At 40.3% G+C, this 20,379-nt stretch overlaps 2 protein-coding genes across 7 annotated transcripts in view; one reads left to right on the top strand and one right to left on the bottom strand.

Annotated features, from left to right (window-relative positions):
• The window catches only part of pcif1 (phosphorylated CTD interacting factor 1), a 17,788-nt gene extending 7,978 nt beyond the window's left edge, over positions 1-9,810 (bottom strand). The window contains exons 1-8 of one of the 2 annotated variants that reach the window (XM_042088462.1): positions 9,686-9,810; positions 8,343-8,483; positions 7,892-8,016; positions 7,584-7,739; positions 7,260-7,453; positions 6,866-7,020; positions 5,715-5,862; positions 5,213-5,296 (exon numbers count right to left, since the gene is read on the bottom strand). In XM_042088462.1, coding sequence (XP_041944396.1) covers positions 5,213-5,296; positions 5,715-5,862; positions 6,866-7,020; positions 7,260-7,453; positions 7,584-7,739; positions 7,892-8,016; positions 8,343-8,463 — 983 coding nt within the window. In that variant the 5' untranslated portion in view covers positions 8,464-8,483; positions 9,686-9,810. Of the gene's footprint in view, positions 1-5,212; positions 5,297-5,714; positions 5,863-6,865; positions 7,021-7,259; positions 7,454-7,583; positions 7,740-7,891; positions 8,017-8,342; positions 8,484-8,590; positions 9,269-9,685 lie in introns of those variants that run through there. The other variant, XM_042088461.1, reaches the window with a different exon arrangement.
• Positions 9,254-20,379, top strand: LOC121706595 (phospholipid transfer protein). 5 transcript variants are annotated; one of them, XM_042088481.1, is made up of 16 exons: positions 9,254-9,327; positions 15,198-15,314; positions 15,802-15,901; positions 16,167-16,295; positions 16,622-16,777; positions 16,948-17,011; positions 17,416-17,479; positions 17,584-17,675; positions 17,770-17,946; positions 18,080-18,139; positions 18,260-18,424; positions 18,547-18,614; positions 18,706-18,748; positions 18,859-18,922; positions 19,216-19,292; positions 19,458-20,379. In XM_042088481.1, the coding sequence occupies exons 2-16, from the start codon at positions 15,212-15,214 to the stop codon at positions 19,548-19,550; spliced, it is 1,455 nt and encodes a 484-aa protein (XP_041944415.1). In that variant the 5' UTR covers positions 9,254-9,327; positions 15,198-15,211; the 3' UTR covers positions 19,551-20,379. The 5 variants fall into 5 exon arrangements, with proteins under 5 accessions (XP_041944415.1, XP_041944412.1, XP_041944411.1 ...); XM_042088478.1 differs by lacking the exon at positions 9,254-9,327 and adding an exon at positions 11,596-12,105; XM_042088477.1 differs by lacking the exon at positions 9,254-9,327 and adding an exon at positions 12,119-12,251.

Below are 20,379 nucleotides of genomic sequence, written 5' to 3'. Positions count from 1 at the left end.
TTATTATATGTGCCCTCTTATTTACTTATTTACTTACTTTTTTGTTTACTTGAATGTTATGTTTGTCTGTGGACTTAAATTGGTAAAATATGTCTTGTCTTCACCGTGGGATAGTGAGAAACGTAATTTCGATCTCTTTGTATGTCTGGAACATGTGAAGAAATTGACAATAAAGCTGACTTTGACTTTGAGTCAACGTGAAAGCGGGAGTGCGAGCACTATATTGTTCATATTTCCATTTGTTGCCTCATCCGCATTTAATGAAAACATGGTAATTTTGACAACTCAGTTTTTGACAACTCAGTTTTCCAAGATAACGACAATCTGGAGACGGTGCTTTTGTCTTCAGCAACAGATTGTATAAGGTTGACAAGAGGTTGCGATATGGTGAGGGACAGGTCGTGTTGCGCTATGAAAGACATGCGTAGCCTACTTTCTAAACGTAAAAACGGTCAGCCATAGATAAACGTAGCCTACCTCTGTCGTGGTGGCTAGTTGCACCAGGTAGGTAAGATGTCCTGAAGTGCACAAACGTTAACCTTATGGCGGTTTTCTGATTGGTGGCGTGCTAAAACGTTTTCCTATTGCATCCATAAACAATTTTCTTGCAGCGAACCGCGCAAAAGCAAACCCCTGGCACTTTAATTTCTTTACACCATGGCTTGTTAGTTCTCCCCCATTTCCAACAGCTGCCCATCTCCATTTATTTTTTAACTTTTGACACCTGCCTTCCTTTAGCAACAACGCATCCATGACAGCTAGTGGCCTTGCCAAATAGACGCACACAAATCATGACGCTAATATGCAAGGTTCTGGTAGGCCTATTGGTTATGGTTTTGTGCTATAAATTAATAATATTTTATAGAAAGTTTTAAGTTGACTATTTTAATTGTATGGTTATTTTTTGTCAACATACACTCACAACCTACTGTCGTTAAAAGTGAGGCCTAAGCAAAATAGGCTAAAAGGCTGTCTGTGCGTCACAAACAGACTGACCCCCTTACTCAACAGTTCGCAATGATGACAGTGATATTATTTTTTTTTATGCCAACACGCCCAGTCAAAACCTTCCGTCGCAAATTGTGAAAAACATTGTTGTACATGTCATAACAGACGGGATAATAAATTGCATAGGCTACGGTTTATATTGCGTCGCTTTACACATAATGTTAGTTGCATTGATTAAAAACTGTAACAATAATAGTAGCCTACATCGGGTGGCATAGAAGGCTATCTGTTTAAGTCATAGGTGACACCCAAAATGAATGACCTCCCCTGACAAGAGTTCGCGATAGTAAGAAATTGTCTACATTGATGCACGGAAAGAACACAGCCTACGCTTCTAGGAGCGTGCGGTCCATATGGGCAGGTGGGGCAGTGAACTACCTGAAGCATCCTCCACAAAAAATAGTTCTTCAGTAAATCATTGCTCCAAGTCTACTTTTAATAATGTGATTGTCACATTAATTATCTATAGTTTCTGTAGGCTTTCCAACTATTTCTGGTCTATTGACATCAACTTTTGGATGATGATGGCGATTCTCGTTGAGTGTAATGTGTCATGCAATGTTGGGGCAGGGCACCTCGACGATCGCGTTCCTCAATAATTTATCGCATAACCCTGGCGGCTTTAAAGAGGATTGCAATCCGCGCTAAAAGACGCCTGTATGGTCGTAAAGTAGTCTGCCCCATGGTCATATTCTAGAACTACTCAAATTATTCCGCCAGTTATAAATTAGGCCTATCGTTTCATTTCAAGATGCAGAAATGGCGAGTAGTGTTGCACCTGTTAACCGTGTTGAGTTTCTGTTAAATTAGGTTTAAATTAGAAGATATGTTAGCTAACCCTGGTGTCTTCCTTGGTTTAGCTTCTAGTGGATTTAATAGCATCTTTTGACAGCGCAAAAACGAGAAGGCAACGGTGTTCAAAGGTATGGCATAGGTTGCTGCAGAGAATGAGGTATATCCTATAATATAACCTAGTTTCTACAACGAGTGGTCAGACAATTATCCATAACACCCAACTGTCTTGAGTTGCAGTTATAAAACCCAACTACTTAAAAATATTAGATAGTTAGCAGCAGGCCAGACAGAACAAAACAAAAAAAGTTTTGTTATGCTTCGCTGGTTTAACGTGATGAGAACGGTGCAAACTTAACTGATGTGTTACTGATCTACAATTCTGACTGTGACATGATTTAAGCATACAGCAAAGTCCAGTAAAATATGTCATTTTAATGTAGCTCAAAATGATAGGCTATTAAAAAAAGTCAGACTTTCTGCCCTACCAAAATGTATGGTCACGGCACGCTTCTCCGAATTCGCACAGAGCTCACAATATCATATCCAAAAACGGATTGGCCAACCTCATCAGCTGTATCTAATGTGTCACTATAATCCAACTTTTAGACCGTTATAGTCCTGAATTTCCCCTCGAGGATCAATAAAGTATCCATCTATCTATCTATCTAGTCCTCCATACGTGTTCTTTGGAAAAGCAACGGTGATAATCCCCCCCCCCTCCTATTTTTTTCTTATCGGATCTGCATCGATCTCAAATATGACATTTCTAAAATCAAATTGACGGAAATCCATCCTATGACGGAGAACTTTAATCCTTGTGTATGAAAAAAGAAAGTGACAACACAAATTTGTACAGCAGTACAGTGCATTTTTAAATTAATTAATTTAGCAAAGTGACACCTTTAAGTCAATGTCTTTCTTTATATAGCACATTTAAAAAACAACAACAATTTACCAAAGTGCTGTAAAATAATAATAATAATGGTAATAGCAAAACAAAGTAGATCCTAAATTAAAACTAGATGTACCGCAAAGCTGTACAAAATATGACCGGTGCTCAGTCCTGCACATTCTCTACGCAAAAATAAATCACGCACAATTTGTCTCCATCTCTTACTCCAGCCCGTACTTGTGCAACTTTTGTGTATTTATGAGTTTGTTTGTTTTTGTGTATATGTGTGCTTCTGAGTGTTTTCGCTTGTGAGTGTGTATGTGGGGATAATGGGGTGTGCATGCTTGTGCATGTCTGTGTGTGTTAAAACGAAAGATTAAAACGAAAAACAATGGTTCCGTGTCATCCTTGTGGGGCTGCCTGCTACACGAGGCAACTATTTCAGCAATGTTGCGGGGCATTTTTCATGAGTGCTGTTGTTCTGGGACGTTTGGATCTTTTTGTGGGGCATGCCCAACAAGTTTTGTGCAGCCTGGTCTTTCAATGGCCCGTTCACACAAAATTACTTAAGAAAGAACTTGAGCATTGAGAACATTGTCCGTGTACACATAGTTTACTAAAAAGAAAGGTTTTGGACAACTCACTTCTTGACTGGCAAGATGGCGGCAAGCAGAAAAAGTGAGTAGTTCAAAACCTTTCCTTTAGTAAACTCTGTGTACACAAACAATGTTCTCAATGCTCAAGTTCATGTGTAGAAACTGATGACTCTTCGATCAAAGTTTCATGTTGTGTCGAGCCTTCTTAGTTTTTTAAAAATAGCGATTTTGACGCGATCATGTATCAAAATAGTAGTGCCCTTACGATTCCTATTCAAAAGGCCATTTGACCTGAAAACGACAACAAGGACAAGCTTAAAAGTGGTGCTTCGGACGTAATTATGCTTTTAAATGAAAGTTTGACTCGGGTACATTCACAAAAACACCCTAGGATGCATTTTGCAGAAAGTTACGCTCTAACTGAAAGAAACTAGCTTTGACTACGGACTTAATCTGTTTGTCAAAGGTAAGTTCTCTGTCCATGATCACACCCAGGTTCTTTACAGAGGGCTTTACATAGGGCTTCAGGGCATACCCTGGGTGTGTACACAGGACACAGCCCGAGAGTATACTTCAGACTAAAAGACTGATCAGACAGCGTCTACTGCATCTACAAGTATTTAAGCATCAAGTGAAAATCAGAGCTGTGCTGCTGTGCTGAAAATTAACTAAGCTGTGGGGTTTAACTGACTTTCCAGAATGTATTTAAATTTCTTTTTTTATTATTTTGTCAAAAACGATAACATCTTCCCATTCATTTCTACAGACTTAGGGCCTGTCCACACGGAGACGCTTTTTAGGTTAAACGCAGAGGTTTTGCTTCGTCTTGGCCCGAAACCGCACTTTTCTGAAACCTGGTCCCAGAGTGGAGAAATCTGAAACCGTAGCCCGTTTGAATTCGTTTAGACAGCAAAACCGCACATACTGCTTGCGTATCGATGCTGTCATCGCCACACCTCAGCTGCCCTGGACTTGCACTTATAGTATTGCCTAACAATACTAGTTTTCATACATGACATTACCTACGATTACACTCCGTAAGATAAATATCACAACTGGTGCTGCGCAGCGCCGATAGCTTATGACTTGGTGGACTGAACACTGTTTTTTCACGGTATTTTTTAATGCATTCTAGCTACTGTCAGTGACGCGAGAGAACTTAAGTTATTAGGAAAGTGCGGTGTAAGTTTAGGCTACATTAATTTGTGCGTAGTGCCAGTGTCATTCATTTATTTTACATGTCTTATACATATATACATGCATTCACAGTCGAGTGAAATCAGATATAAGCATACAAAGACGCTTAGAACTCATGTTAAGCCGATGGTAGCACACTGAATGCAAATGCGCGATTTGATTTGATGCAGGCAAACGTATTGACTGTTACTAACGAAGGTTTTATAGCAATATTATAAATGTGGCGACAAAATAGCCTAGAACTTGGGTAAGCCTTGCGTTAGTAGCCTAATTGCAGTGATAGCCAAAACTAATGTGAATCACGGACTATCCTACAACCAAAGAAAGTAAAGGTGATTAGTAGGCCTACCTGCGTTAGCCAAATAAAGGACGGGACTGCATCCTTCACAAACCGTAAAATAAAGTTTATTAGTTTTACAGTTGACTACAGTTGACAGTTCACCATCAGTCCACACAAACAATTCTGGTTTCCTTGCACTAGCCATTTTGTCATAGCCTATTCTGTCTGTTTGTAAAGCACAAACTTTGGTCAATTTCTGTAAAGAAACAGTGCCACCTATAGGCCTGGGGTATGAAGTAACGTGTTGAGTCGTGTTGAGATGGATCCGTTTGGACGCAAATATTCTTGATGCGGTTTCAGGGAAGACGGAGGAAAAAAAGATCGGTTTCGTACGTGTGGACTAGCCCTTAGTAATTTAAAGGTGCGGGGGCACTGTTAACATACCTTGAGTCTATCATTTTCTTCGCAGCTTCTGCATACTTGAACAAGAGCTTCCGTGCCTCTTCTTTGTATTTGATGCGCGATAGCCTGTTGACCACACAGTGAGACAGATAGTTCAGAGAGTTGTATTTGATTACTGTTATGCTACAACACACAGATCCACCTCAACGCGTTTCTGTCATATTATACTGCAAATACAGCAAAAACATAGCATGAAGCACACAAAACATGGATGAAAAACCTAACATCTGCTAAATTTGTACCTTGAAGCAATGAAGCATATTGTTAATTTTGAAATTAACAAATTTGTTCTTGATAACCATTGGACAAAATATCGTCTAGTAATTCTCAGCGCATTAACAATCCAACACACCGATTTGTCTGTAGACTACTGTGAAGAGCATTCACTGGTGACTGAGGAATTCAGCAGGATTGTTGGCCTTATCATTCCAGAAGTTTGTTCAGACAGATTAATCTGCCCTGTGTAGAGACGGCAAGCTCTCACCTAATGGGGATGTCATTCATGATTTCCCGGAACATGGACGGCGAGATGACAGGATCACACTCACTCGGCAGCAGGGGATCGACACCTTTGTCCCCCACCTTCCGTTCTAAAAGCCACCGGTTGAAAGACTCACGGGGAGGCTCAATACCTGTGCCAAACACAAGACCTCATCAGAACTCTGGAGTTTGTTTTGTTTTATTACTTTATTACTCTATGGATAGAAGCTGGGAATATGCAGTTGAGCGGCCATCCCCTGAGCGGCTAACGATACACGAGGCAACTATTTCAGCAATGTTGCGGGGCATTTTTCCTGAGTGCTGTTGTTCTGGGACGTTTGGATCTTTTTTTCTACAGAACTTTGGATCATCATGGCAATTTGTGCACTAATGATAAATCAGCACCATTTAACCCTTGTGAGGTGTTCAGGTCTGTGGGACCCATTTTCAATGTTTGCTAAAAGAAGAATTATGCTATTTATCATTTCTTCAAACTCAAACTCACTGGCCTTGGCTCATTTTCTGTGAAAATAACTTGCGTTCAATTATGCACATGTACATATTACATAAGTGGTGATTGGGTGTAATAATGTTTGTCATATTTCAAGCACTTGCACCTGTTCTGATTAAGTTCTAAGAAATAGGCATCAATAATGATGATTCTATTTGTTTTTTCCACCCATACACCTTGTTTGTAATTGAATTTCCTCATTTTCTCACAAAACCAAAACCATTCATATCATATCATATTAACCATATATGATGTCTATATCATTGGTAATTGAGCTAAGTAAACATCTGATAAGTATTTTTACATAAATGGTTATGGCTGTATTGATTTAAAAGCCTAATAATGTGGTGGATCCACCAGACCTGGGAACATTCGTCAAGTAACAAAAATATGTTACGTCTTACAAGGGTTAAACGGCAGTAACAACTGAGAAACGGAGCATATGACAACCTTGAATCTAAATGCCATTGCCTGTTTAAATTAATCATTGTAGGTTTCAGCATTACATAAACTTGTCTGACAGGTATTCCATTACAGTGACAACTTGTATCTTTGGAAAAATGTTATGCAAAATAAGTGATCAGATAACACAGTAATCTTTGCACAAGCTTGTTGACTTTACAGAAGGAGAACTGTGACAATACCTTCCCGCTGAGAGCAGAGCTCATGATAGTGCTGCCGGAGCTTTGTAGTGAGCTGGGCACGCTGCATCTCAATCTCCGGATGGGGTGGCAGGTGGTCAGCCGGTTGCCGTTCTCGGATTACTGCGTTGGTCTGGATGTCCAGGTCCCAATACACTCTGCACATAGGTATCATACCGATTAAATTGCTTGCTGAAGAGCAATGTTTGTACTCCTGACAGTAATTAGACAAACCTACTGAGCAGCAGCTCAACACATCTAACAAAGGAGGACCTTGAAAGATGTTTCATAGATGAAAATGAGTAAGGTAGGTTTTGATGAACATGTGTGGCATTCAAATGTATTAGGAGTGGTGCTACTGCAAAGTGGGTGTGGCTGAGGTGGTGGAGGTACTTACACAGAAGGACGGTATGGAGCGGGAGCGGGAGCGGGAGCAGGTGTGGGGGCAGGCGCAGATGCAGACGCCGGGGTGGGAGTAGGTGTAGTAGGCTGTGCCTGCTTGTCCTCTGAAGAGGAATTCCATGGTTTGGCACCTGGGGTGCTGGGTGATATGGGAATTGTAGGCGTGGTGGGAGTTACAGGTATATCCACCTGAAAATTGTAAAAAAAGCAAGTTCCATTCACACTATTGGCCTTTAAGAGAGTTGGGTGAATCAATGAATGGAAATAAAACAGCACCACCAACAACAACAACAAAAACAACCATAATACTGAGCCTCACCTTGGGCCTCTTAAAGCTGTTGGGACCCCCAAAAGCAGCCTCCTCTGAAGGGCGTCTCTTGCGCTGGCCATTACCCATGTTTGCATCGCCAGCCCCTCCAGCAGCACCCGGAGCCTCCCCACCGACCGGGGCCGCATTCAAACCCAGAGGGTCAGACTACATAGACATACATTAAACAATTAAATTATTTTGTCTGTTCTAATTAATATAAATCACAAAAAATAGGTCAGGCCAGAAAATTAGCTCAAGAGGATTCACTAGAGAAAACAACATGTTGGGGGAGATGGGCAAAAAGCTCCTTCACTCACAATAACATCATGCTGCCCAAGAACAGGCACCTCCCACAATGACTGGTTGGTGAAACGATTGAAGTAATATGGCCGGTTTTCTCTCTTGCTCCAACATTTTGTCCAGCCAGCCTGAATCAGTTCATCTAAGAAGATAATCATGTTTTAATGTCATTTACACTAACTTTAGAAAAGTAAACACTAATACTAAACAGTAATACTATTCCTATGCTTTCTTCACTACAAAAATCACATTAGACATTGTTAAGTAATGACTTCTGATTCGCAGAACACACAATTATTGTCTGAACAAGTAGGTGAGGAGAGCTACAACCACAGTAAAGTTTATTTTATTGAAACTACATTAGAGATTTAACAGACAATAACCAACAAAAACAACCATAGCATCTCAAATAAGACATGGAGTTTTATTTAAAAACTTGTGCTTCATCGTGATTCTGCACCAACATACCAGGTAGCTCTTGGGTTGGTTTGCTGGTTGAGGGCAGAAGTGGTGGCCCCTGGGATGAGGACCCGGTAGGAGACATCACTGCTGACTCCCCCTTCACTGTGCCGTGATTTTCACTTGTCATTTCTCCTCATCTGTCCTGCCCTGAAATTACATACCTTATCTTAAAGACGCGCTTTGACATGGGCAATATTAGAAAAGTGTATGTTCCAACATTATAGGGGGTAAACAACATAAAATGTATTGCGCACATGTTTGCTGCATTATGTATTCGCACAAAGTGGTAATCTAGAGGCCCATTGCCGATAGCCTTCGCCTTCTTTAACGCCAGGCAGGTAGTGTTGCTTCATTCAGGAAACTAACTTAATTCCTTATGGCGTCATGTGCTCGTATGTGGAATAAATCAAAAAGTGCAAGGTGCGATATCATCAGAGTTCCATCTATCAGCTGAACGTGTTAATAACACGCTCATAATAACGTGATTTATACCAGGAAAACCAACACTAAAATGACAGTGGAACCTAACGTTGCTGTTTGAATGAAGCAGCTGTCCTTCAAAACGGTTGGCTAGCTAATGTTTAACATCAGACAGGGGATTACACAGCAAGCTAGCAAAACAAACGTTAATGTAGCTCGCTAGTTAGCTTGCTAACAAGCAGGCAACATAAAATTATTGTGGGCGATTTAAACTGCTCCGTCATATCATGTAATATGAACAGTAAGGTGTGGGAAATTATATTGCTATTTCTGGATACACGAAGAGCATTATGATCGAAATCGACATCTGCTGTGAATGTTTTCTATCTTTGTCGTCGTTAACATCTCAAATGAGCGCAGGACACGCATGCGCCTGCTATACCGCCCACCCCAGATCGAGCCGCCCGAAAACAAACACGAAGGAGGAGGGGAAAACGTCGGGTAGCTGCGCTACACAACAAAGCAACCAGCAGCAACGTCGATCCCGGGCAGGGGATATGCAGAATATCAGGTAAATTACGAAAAGTTACTGGTTAAGTCTTGGATAATTTTACATAGAAATGATCGAAAACAACAGGAGAACATTAATGTCCGGTCAAATTTTGAAATCGTATTTCAGGAAGTACAATTGGAGCCCTCTTTCCGAGCTAACGCATACACAATTTTAGGCGCGCACTTTGGTTTGGAAACACTAGACAAGATGGCGCACGCTCTCCAGTGAAAGCTGCTGCGCCCCCTGCACAGAATATTGTTTATTTTTGTTATGCATTGGACCGAAGTGCAACGTTTGACAGATTATTATGATGCCCTGTATATTCCGCCATATGTACATACCCTTATTTGACCAATCACATAGTTAATTCCCTTACCTTATTGAGGTTCGTCGGGAATCCTGTATAGGCTTTGCTCTATTCAATCCGGACCCGCCTCCGCCTCTCCCTCCCCACCGTCTCCGCCATCTTGTATCGGGGACTCGGGCCTGGGTAATGCGCAGGCGCTAATTTTAGCGCTGTTTAGTACAGTATTTGTCAATGAGCGGTAGCCATATGTAGAGAGGCAGTAGTCGAGCAGTCTTGTTTTCATGCTGTAGCTGCCGTATTGATGTACTTATTTTTTTAGCGTGCCCTAAGGTACACATTTTATGATGGAATTTCCGTAAAAGTAGCAAAATAATTCCTACCCATTCATTTTTGCAATAGTTTGATTTGTAGCCGAGTAGTTTCATTACATAGCTGTAATAGCCTAAGCGAGCTACTATACGTATGGTTATGTCTGTCTGTCTGTCTGTTTTGGAAGGAATCCAGACCAAGTTAGGTTGGATTGTTGGAAATGGATTTGGTAAATTAATAAGGCATATGGTGTCCTAATTTTAACATCAGTTTTCCCTTTACAGCTATTTCCATGTATGACCTTTCTGATTCCGTTTTTTAAAACGTTGCTTACATATTTATTTAACTAACTGTTGATTAGCCTATACTCATTTAATTCCAGCATTGCAATCAAAATGTTCTCTATTGTTTTGTCATCTGATGTTATGTCAAAAGATGCAGGCTCCTCAGACTGTGGATAGTGCACATATTGATCATGATGGGATGAATAGACTACTGGAAGAAATAATTTTGCCTTGCTAGTGATGAGGATGTGAATGACATGCAGTTCAGAAGCGTTTCTCACATTTCTCTCAGATTCTTGTCTGGTGATGGACTGAAATTGTGCTCACTTATCAAGTAACTTGATGGGAGTGGGACACATTTGTCATTTAGAAATACAAGGTTTAGAATTTTCACTTTAAAAAAAAAAAAAAAAAACTTTACTACACTTTACACTTTTATGTATTATATATTTGTCATCTTTATTTGCATATGTGATTGGTCCTTTTGCTGGCAGAGATTTTCAATGTAAAAGAAAATGAATAAATAATTAAACTACAATTCGGTTCATGTTTTCCTTTGATATTTTCTTTCCAGTGGTCGCATCTAAGTCTGATTTTGAAAAAGAAAGTTTCTTATGACTCCTCCCTTACAATAAGCTTAAATAGAGAGTATGACTGTTGAAATCAACCCAATTTCTGCATTTGTGCAGTGTTTCCCCTCCTTTCAATGTACAAGTTCTTTTTTTTTTGGTCAGTCTTCTCACTCTGACATGCACTGCACATCAAAGCAACATTGATCAGAGATGGTGGTCTGAGACATCACCCCGGTGCTTTGCGGTCTTGGAACTGCCCTAAACAGTGTCAGCGCCAGCTTAGCACCAAGACCCGCCCTGTGGCTAGCCGTCTGCTGGGATCTACATTCTAGTGTTCTTCACTGGCCTAACCCCTCAGAACATGTGATTCAGCAGAAAAGTGCAGGGCAGGCCGTGATGAATAAAAGACCCTGCCTTAGATGGCCCCAGGTCTCTGAATCCAGAAAAAGAACATACACATCATAATTAGTGGTTGCCTTATTGGAAAGCTTAGCTCACTGCTAGCATGCAATTTTCTGCTTATTGGCTCACTTTTTTTCCAGGAGACTGTTTTTTTTTTTTTTTAGTGCTTGCCTGAAACATCGCTTTTTAGCAGCCAAGTATAGCAGTTTGCGTGTGTGACCTTTATCCAGTTCCAGAGAGACATTTTTTCTGGGTGGCCAAAGTTGGTATAGCCAGTTGACTTTTTTCATGGATTGTCAGCTTTAGCCCATTGCAATTTACATTTCTAGCATGGCCTTTAATACATCCCATTAACACAAGGCACCTTTTCTTAACTTACAAGATGTTGGGGCACATCAACAAGTTCTTTAGGATAAGCTGTTGTTCATAAAGGGAAATACAGTATTTGTTGCCCTTACACCCAGATACACCATTCGGTTTTTAAAATGGCAATACAAATATTTCCTCACATATACTAAACTGAGCACATTGGGGGTGTTGAGGACGCTCAAAAACTGCAGCACCTTCAAATAGCATGTCTTTGTTATTATCTGGATCAACTCTCCTTTAAGATGGTAAGCATTCATCTGTGGGCACGGCTGACAGTGCTGTTAAGCATATGTTTATGAAATAAAACCGTTATTAAATCAACCACAAAGTCATGCGACTGGGGTGAGCTGGGTCACTCCCCTTTCCCCTCAACCTGCCTGCATAAATACGGGAAGGCATGCTGGGAGAACAGATGCACAGAGCGTCAGACTGAGAAGGGGCTTATGCACAGCAGAACACTTTGCCTGTTTATTTTTTCTGACAAAAAAAATAGTACTGGGACATAGCTGAAGTGGCAAGCTCTCTCAGTCATTCATGGACCCAAGGCGCTGTTGTAAGTATTCCACTTTTATTGTGCAATCCCTGGGGGAGTGATGTTAAGACATAAATGCTATGATGCTGTGCAAAGTTTAAGAGTTTGGTTTAATTCTGGTACTAAGAGGAAGGTCGAAAACTGCCTGAAAAATGGTACAAGAAGAGGTAAGAGATAACTTGGGTTGGGTTTTTATAATAGGAAACAAGTTGAAACTGTTTTGAACTATATGACAAAGTGAAGAGGAGCCTACAATTATCCCAGTGAGTCAGTGCTTTAGTGTTATTTCTTTTACAGACATTCAGTGTAGGTATACACTTATTCATTTTCAAGCGTCATTTGTCTTATTATTCCCATGTTCTATAGCCAATATATTGGGTTTGATTTGACACTGTTTGACTTGTTGGGAAAAGTCTACATTTTTAGGTTTAAAAAAGACAATTCTCCACATGTTATCTTTCTAACAGATTTAGTGCATTTGGCATAGTACATCTGGCTTGTCAACAGAACTCTGCTCATAATGTGAAGAATACACTGCATATCTCTGCAATTATATGGACCCTTTCAAGAGAGTTCCATTATCAGCATCATAGTTGGCCCCACAAGGCTTCCTTTTTAACATTCCATATGTTATCTTAATGCAGAGGAAGTAGATTGGGAACCAAATAGAATGTTCAAGCATTGTTTTTGTTTACCTTGTTGAAAGGGTCTATAGACCCTTTCAAGAGAGTTCTATTATCAGCATCATAGTTGGCCCCACAAGCCTTCCGTTTTAACATTCCATATGTTATCTTAATGCAGAGGAAGTAGATTGGGAACCAAATAGAATGTTCAAGCATTGTTTTTGTTTTTATTTTTGAAAGGGTCTATACATATTTTGCATACTCTAGTGGGATCAAGTTTTGAAGGGTTCTTCCAAAAGATTATAAAATTAAGAGTTGGTGTCACATGTCGGCAGAAAGCATGTTGTGCTGCCTGTCCTTTTGACATCACAAAGGAGATGGTCCTCTCCAGCAAAACACTGACTCAAGCTTGAGCCCTCCCCCCATTAAGTGCAAACTGGCCAGAAGGTTTTCACAGGGCATTGACCTGGAAAGTAGAAAACTTGTGTGCTTTGAACAGCAATGACCACTCCTCATTGCAAAACAGCGCTTAAGGAGGTCCGGAATGGCTCCAGATATGAACACAATGGTATGGATGCTATACAACTATACGAGTCTGTTATTTCATCACATTCAAAAGATTAAACATTAACAATATTTGCAGAATAATAATAAACAACTTTTAGCCAAAACACATGTGTAGGCCTGTATAACTAATGAATGTAAGCATTTTACTCCCTCCCCTACTATAATATCACTGAATTGTTCAGGCTTTCCAGTGACATTTGCCATATTTTAGGCAATACCATCCAGGGAGACCTATTATTGCATGGTGAATGTTATGCATAGCCTTAATCCACTGGTTAAAATCCATTATGAAGATTAGCCAACAGTATAGGTGAAATGTATTCGAAATTCAGAAAATTGTCAATATGCTTCCATTTAATGAAGAAGAGCAGATGGTCAGGAGACACTGTGATTGTTTATCACCAGTTTCTGGTAAAGAATATTTATCAGAACTGAAAGGTTTTGACCTCTGCACTTCCCAGAAAAGAGTGGGACATCTTGTACATTTCCTTTTTTCTCCTGAACGAGTCTCCCCATGGACAAAGGTGGAACAGTTAGCCTGGTGTGGGTCACTGACCAGCAGTAACCCTATTCATAGCCCACGTTGTTTTGATTGTATGGTCCTTAAAGTTGTGTCTGGCTGACTGGAGACAGCTGTCCCCGCCTCAGCCCTCGTTCTCAGTCGCGCTGGCCCTGTGCCCTCCCTCTGACAATCTTCCTCTGTTTTGCCCCAGGCAAAGACCTGCGTCATGCAAAATCTTTATTGTTTTGTATAAGCATGAAAGATGAGGTAAAATGTGACTTCTGTCAATTAATTTTAGTCGTATGTTGTGCAAGATCATCGAAATGTTCAACAGTTAGGACGACAAGCCAGAACATAAATCTCTCCCTCTCCTTTCGGACAGCTCAGTCTAAATGGTTTCTATAGTGATCAGTGCTGCCCCCCAATGTTCGTGCAGACAAAAAGCTGAACATTGCATGTCGCGCCTATCAAACGCACACACTCGCGCTCATATTCACATTCACTTGCACACTCAACCACTCACACAGCAGGCAAACACAAGCGGTGAGAGACAAACTCGGACTACAACCTTCGCACTGGATAGACTACTTCAGATACCCAGGCAAAAGGCAAGGTATTCTCATTGTGTCGTGTTTTTTAAGCTTCATGCTCTGCTTTAGCACAGATGTTATTGCTTTTAGGCTGATGGGGATTTTGGTGCAGGATTTGGAAGTGCGTTTCACATCAAACAGGCTGTGATGAGAGATACACAGGCCAGAATGATATGATGGGAGGCTGTACTGTTTTATTTTATGCTCTAAGTAAAATGCTTGACCATGATTATTTCCTCTGCTAAAAAGCATCATATGAGCTTGGTTTATTTATTAAGGGAATGATGTTTGGGCTGGAGTTTTAATGCTCCGTCTGGGAGTGCACTTTGTTTGGACGTTTTATTGGGAACCCCTGAGGGAAGTTGGAATAAACTGTTTTTTTCTGAATGATTCATATTTGGCAAAAAAGACATCATACTTGTGGAGGATTGTTGTGGGTCAGTCGCTCAAAAGGTGCAAAGGTTAGAGATAGATAGATAGATAGATAGATAGATAGATACTTTATTGATCCCCAAGGGGAAATTCAAGCTAGATTAGGATAGTGTAATAGCTAAGACCCTTCAGCAGAGAAAGGTCTGTAATTATACTGTATTTATACTCATAATAGAGAAATAAAAAAGAAAATGTCATATACTCAGTCATACTGACAATGTCTTTCATTGACAACTTCAAAATGTACAGTGGCAGCATCCCTATGCTTTTGTGGATTTACCATTTGTCATCCATTAGATAAATATTCAATAAGGGTCCATATTTTTATATTCAGTCATATCTATCGGATTATGTCATACTGACTGTACACTTGAATGCTGCTGTATCTGTTAAATCCAGCTCCCTCAGGCACCATGACAGCCTTCGTCCTGTCTGTCCTCTTCCTGTTACCCCTCGCCATGGCGGACATAACTCCTGGCTGCAAGATCCGTTTCACATCCAGGGGCCTTGAGATGTGTAAGTGTGTATATAATTTCCTGTAGATCTTAGTCCAGCAAGATTTGTTTTGTCAGAGACTGGCTGTTCTCTTTATCATGGTACAGAGTACTGGTCAGTCAGTACCAGTACCTGTCCATCCCAGGTACTGGTCAGAACTTATACTGTACTTTAAGTAGGCCTACTGTACTGTAGCATAACAGAATATTTCCTGGCATGCTTTTGATGCAGCCACTAAGTGGGCCTGCAGCACAGGGGTCACTTTTTTGAAGGCAACAGTTGCTCATGATTATTTAAGAAATAGCAAAATGTACTGAAACGCTGCAGTTGTCTTACTATGAAATGTACTGCCCAATTAAATTAAGCATAACCCATTAAAACTTTTCAACTAGGTAGTAGGTAGCATCATATTGGCAACACACTTTTTCTTACCTATTTGTTAATTGATTTGTCATAATGCTTTATTGAGAATACAGAACAGTTTGTAACTTGAAGCATTACTTTTTAGTGAAATATGAAACTCAGAGGTTTGTGGAGGAAGAACTCAGCAACATCACCATGCCAGAAATGAAAGGAAAAGATGGGCGATTTCAGTACACTATTAACAAGTAAGACAATCCAAACTGTCTATTTATCCTGTTGTTAATGCACTATCTATATGTTTATCAGAATACTGTAACAGTACCAACTGGTATGCATACTTTGCTTGATGTATGACTTCAAGGCAGATCTGTTGATGAAACTCAATAATGATCGCCCTTTCGAGTCACTAGTCAGAGCCTGTAGGTCTCCATTGTAAAAATATACCTGCAGTCTGTATATTCTATTCCCACTTCACTCAGTTTTGAGCTCTTGACTCTGCGCCTCTCTCAGTGTGAAGATCACCCAAATGAATCTGACGCATGTTGACCTGCGCTTCCAGCCAGACCTGGGCCTTTTCTTTGAAGTGGAGAACTCCTCCATCACCTTAAACTTTCATAGACGGATTCTCTACTGGTTCTTGTAAGTTTTAATGGTCTCTTGTCAGGTTTGTATGGCCTAACAGAGATTTTAAATGTTTACGTCCACAAAATAGCATTCCTTTATTGACCTGTGTTGCATGGTTCAATCATACAAGTGTCCATTCCCTATGAACATGTGGATAATCCATTTTGAAATGCCCTGCACACAAATTATGAACATATTCCTTCAATTAATTACAAACCTTACTATCATTCTCATAAGAATGAGAGAAGGTTTATTTGAAAACGGCTATTATTAATGCCATTATAATATCTGCAGTATTTTATTACACATCCATTGTGTGACGTTAAGGTTTTGTTTCCCAGTTATGATGTGGGCACTATTAACGCATCTGCAGAGGGTGTTAATATCCACACAGCTCTGAACCTGATCAGAGATGAAGTGGGACGCCTCAAGATCTCAAATATAACCTGTGATGCCTACATTACCAAGATGAAGGCCAAATTCAGTGGCACTCTTGGGTAAGTACCTGGCTGAGTCAGTGAATGGATGTATGAACATGTGATTCAAACTGTGACTGTATGTGTGAATGAATGAATAAACAAACAAATTAATGAGCGAATTACAAAGGACATATTTTTGCATCTCTTCTGTATGCTGGTTGTAAACCTGAAACGTTCCTTCCTCACAGGAGAGTATATGACTTTGTTGCGACATTCTTGACCACTGGAATGCGCTTCCTCCTAAATCAACAGGTAATGTTGGTACTTTCTAGGAGTCCAGAGGGAACAGAAAATAACATTATTTTTTCTGTAAATATAAACTCTGTATCATGGAAGAGGGAAATGCGCCAATTTGATAATTTTAGGAGTAACTCGCTATTGCTGTCTTTTCATCTCAATAACATGTACAGTACACTAAATTGTCCTTATGTGGGACACTACCTAATGTGGGACACCTAAGCTCTTCTCCAGACTAAAGCCAAAGCTGCAGGGTCCTGTGATCAAAACTGGATGTGGATTTAATGTGTTGCCCTCACATTATAGCAGTAAAACCTACTACTGAAGTCCGAAAAGCAAAAATGTCCCTCATTGGGGCAAGCCACCCTATGTAGACCTATGATGACTGAATAAAAAATATGTTGAATCATACTTTTCAGATATGTCCTTCCCTGGATCATGCAGGTCTGGTTTCGATTAATGCTTTACTGGAGACTATTCCAGGTAGGTTACTGATTTTTCCAAATACACCAGTCAGTGTAGAGTGATTACAATATAGGCCCTATTTGTTTTTTAAATGTTTGTTTTGATGTTACTCTTGCCCTCAGTGCGCTCAGAGGTGGACAGTTACATTGGTATTGATTATTCCCTGCTGAAGGATCCGGTGGTGACAGACAGCAGTCTAGACATGGATTTCAGGGTGACCAGCATACTTTTGTCACTAACATCAAACAATAGTTCACCAAGGTAGAGCTATCTTATGTTCTTATCCTTGTTGTCTTCTATCTCTGCAGGGTATGTTCTATGAACTTCAGAACGAGAATGACACCTTGCCGAACAATGGCGCAACTCCAATTATGACAGAGTATGATAAGATGGTTTACCTGGCGTTGTCAGAATACTTCTTTGACAGCGGTTTGGATGCTTACTTTAAAGCCGGAATGTTTAAAACAGAGATTTCAAATGGGCGGGTAAGTATAGCCAATGTTGAATGTAATAAACATATCTAAACTTCTGCATGTAACAACAGTTGTTTCAAATAACGTTCAACCAACACAGATAACTGATAACTTGACTGACAACTGATAACCTGTGCATCTCCAGATGTCAAAGGATTTGGAGATGCTTCTGAGAACAACCTACTTTGGGACCCTCATGATGCTTGTGAGTGTTTTCCCATAAACATGCCCCCTTTTTTATAAGCATGAACTGTTTTTTTTTCTCTGTTCTTAAAATGGCTATTATGGAGTTTCCACTGAGGACCTCCTCACTCTGTCCCATCAGAACCCTGCCCTAATGGAGGCCCCGCTGGCTCTGGAGCTGGAGGTCACTGCTTCCCCCCGTTGTACCATCAAATCCACTGGAGCCAGCGTGGTGGTCAATGCCATCGTCAACGTCCTGGTGCTGCCCCCGGGCCAGCCTCCTGTCCAGCTAAGCAGCATGACCATGGTTAGGGCCCCACAGTTGGACCAGCATGTTTATGCCATGGAAGGGCTTGTTAATCGACTGTTCTACACAAACCCTTTTTATACGTGTCAGCTTTCATGTCGGTTTCTTGGTTGTAATTGCAGGAGAACAAATTTAATGCCAAGGTGTCGATGAAAGGGAAGAGACTCACCGTAAATATGGACTTGAGAAGGTAATAGCACCTAAATCAGTCCTCTCGGGACTATGCCACCTGTTCCATTTACCTCATGTACTCAAACCTCAAACTTTTTTTTTTCTTCCAGGTTTAAAATCTTCTCAAACAAATCTGCTCTGGAATCACTGGCGGTGAGCTACTGACGTGTTGTTTTTGAGATGTTTGTCCTGCTGTACAAGTACAGTGTCCCAGGCAGATAAGATAAACATTTGACAAGTATATTCAAACTCTTTCTGTACAGCTGATCCCCCTGCAAGGGCCACTGAAAACCATGCTTCAGATCTCTGTGGTGCCTCTTATTAACAGTAAGTGACCTTGCTTTACTCATACTTTAAGCTCAGGGCAGGGTTGTGCACAATTTGAATTGCAATTCTGCTTCCTGTTTGCTACCTCAATTGAAATGCAAGTAAAATTCAAGAATTGAATTGGAATTTAAGAGCCAGTTTCAATTCAATTCTGGAATTTTGCACAAGCCTGGCTCAGGGGTCTTGCCATGTTTACTGTGTTGGTTTCAGTGTAACAGTTATTATAGTGAGATGATTTGGCATTATTTAGCTAATAATTAAGTATGTATTATTTTTTTCCACTTATCCTATAGATTATACCAAGAGAGGTGTGCAGATCCCATTGGCAGATGGAATGGACTTCATTGAAGAAGTGGTGAACTATTACAATGTAAGCTTTATATAATCTTTTCTGATATCCGTCCAAAAGAGTAATAACTCTCCCTTCAGTTTGGAAAATAGGCCTACTACAGATAAATTGTCACATATGCTCCAGTTTGTTCTCACACATTTTGTTAAATATTTATTTTCTTATCTGTCACCTTTCACCTTTCAGGGTTACATTGTAATAGGAGCGAACCTGCACTTTACCAAGGGTCTACGAGAAATCATTGAGAGCAAAGTGGCAGAGCGCGACAACTCAGTCTAGATGTCCATTCCTGGTGACTGTGGAGTAGGTGCTAAACCCTAGAGAGACATATGCTCTCTTCCTAGAGTTCAACCGTCCAATTTGTGTAGACTTGCAACCTTAGTGTTACACACATTCTCCTGAAGGGGTTGGACAAGGTAAAGGGGACAGTACCCAGCTAGTGGGTAGATCTGTGGAGATCCATCTCACTCCAGCTTTCTCAGCCCTCTAATGTTTACTGTTGTGTTCATGTGTACAATATTAGAAACTTATGCTATTTAAGTTAAAAGCATAGAGCACTGTGTGGATCCTCCTCAGATCCCCTGCATGTTAGGGTATAAGTAAACCATACGCCAGCATCTGATGCCAGGATGCTGGTTTGCATTGGCAAGTATTCCAAGTACAATTAAATGGAGTTATTCAGATAACTGCACCAAGTAAAACATTTAAGGATGCAATATTTGTTCCAGTGGTAAAAGGTTTCCGGGTTGTTCCAGAAAAAAATACTGGCTCACCCTAAAATGGGATACCTCACTTTGTACACCAAACACACTACAGTAATAGAGACTGAGTGGGAAAAAAACCCTTCACATTACATTGTAAGCTAAACCAGTATTTAGAACCTGTCAAAAATGTGGTAGGCTTAATTGTATGCAGTACATTTGTACAATTCCTTATGTAGACAATGTGGTAAATGTTTAGATGATTATTCAGTTATAAATCAATTGAGTTATGTGCTACTGAGTGAGTATTATTACAGTTGTATTAGACAGCATTTTTCTTGTGGGTGTTTGATATTGCAAGTCATGTATTGATGTCTTCTGTTATGATTAAAAGGCTAATGAACACA

The sequence above is a fragment of the Alosa sapidissima genome, chromosome 4 (assembly GCF_018492685.1).
Source record: "Alosa sapidissima isolate fAloSap1 chromosome 4, fAloSap1.pri, whole genome shotgun sequence".
Lineage (NCBI taxonomy): Eukaryota > Metazoa > Chordata > Actinopteri > Clupeiformes > Clupeidae > Alosa > Alosa sapidissima.
Note: the sequence above shows the minus strand (reverse complement) of the source record. Positions and strands in the feature narration are given on the sequence as shown.

What these genes read in the sequence shown, in the direction of transcription:
- LOC121706595 (XM_042088477.1), top strand. Translation starts at nt 12,146, where the DNA reads ATGTTAAGACATAAATGCTATGATGCTGTGCAAAGTTTAAGAGTTTGG. An exon ending in CGGATTCTCTACTGGTTCTT is followed by an intron (nt 16,296 to 16,621) that starts GTAAGTTTTAAT and finishes TTTGTTTCCCAG; the next exon opens with TTATGATGTGGGCACTATTA. An exon ending in AAATTCAGTGGCACTCTTGG is followed by an intron (nt 16,778 to 16,947) that starts GTAAGTACCTGG and finishes CCTTCCTCACAG; the next exon opens with GAGAGTATATGACTTTGTTG.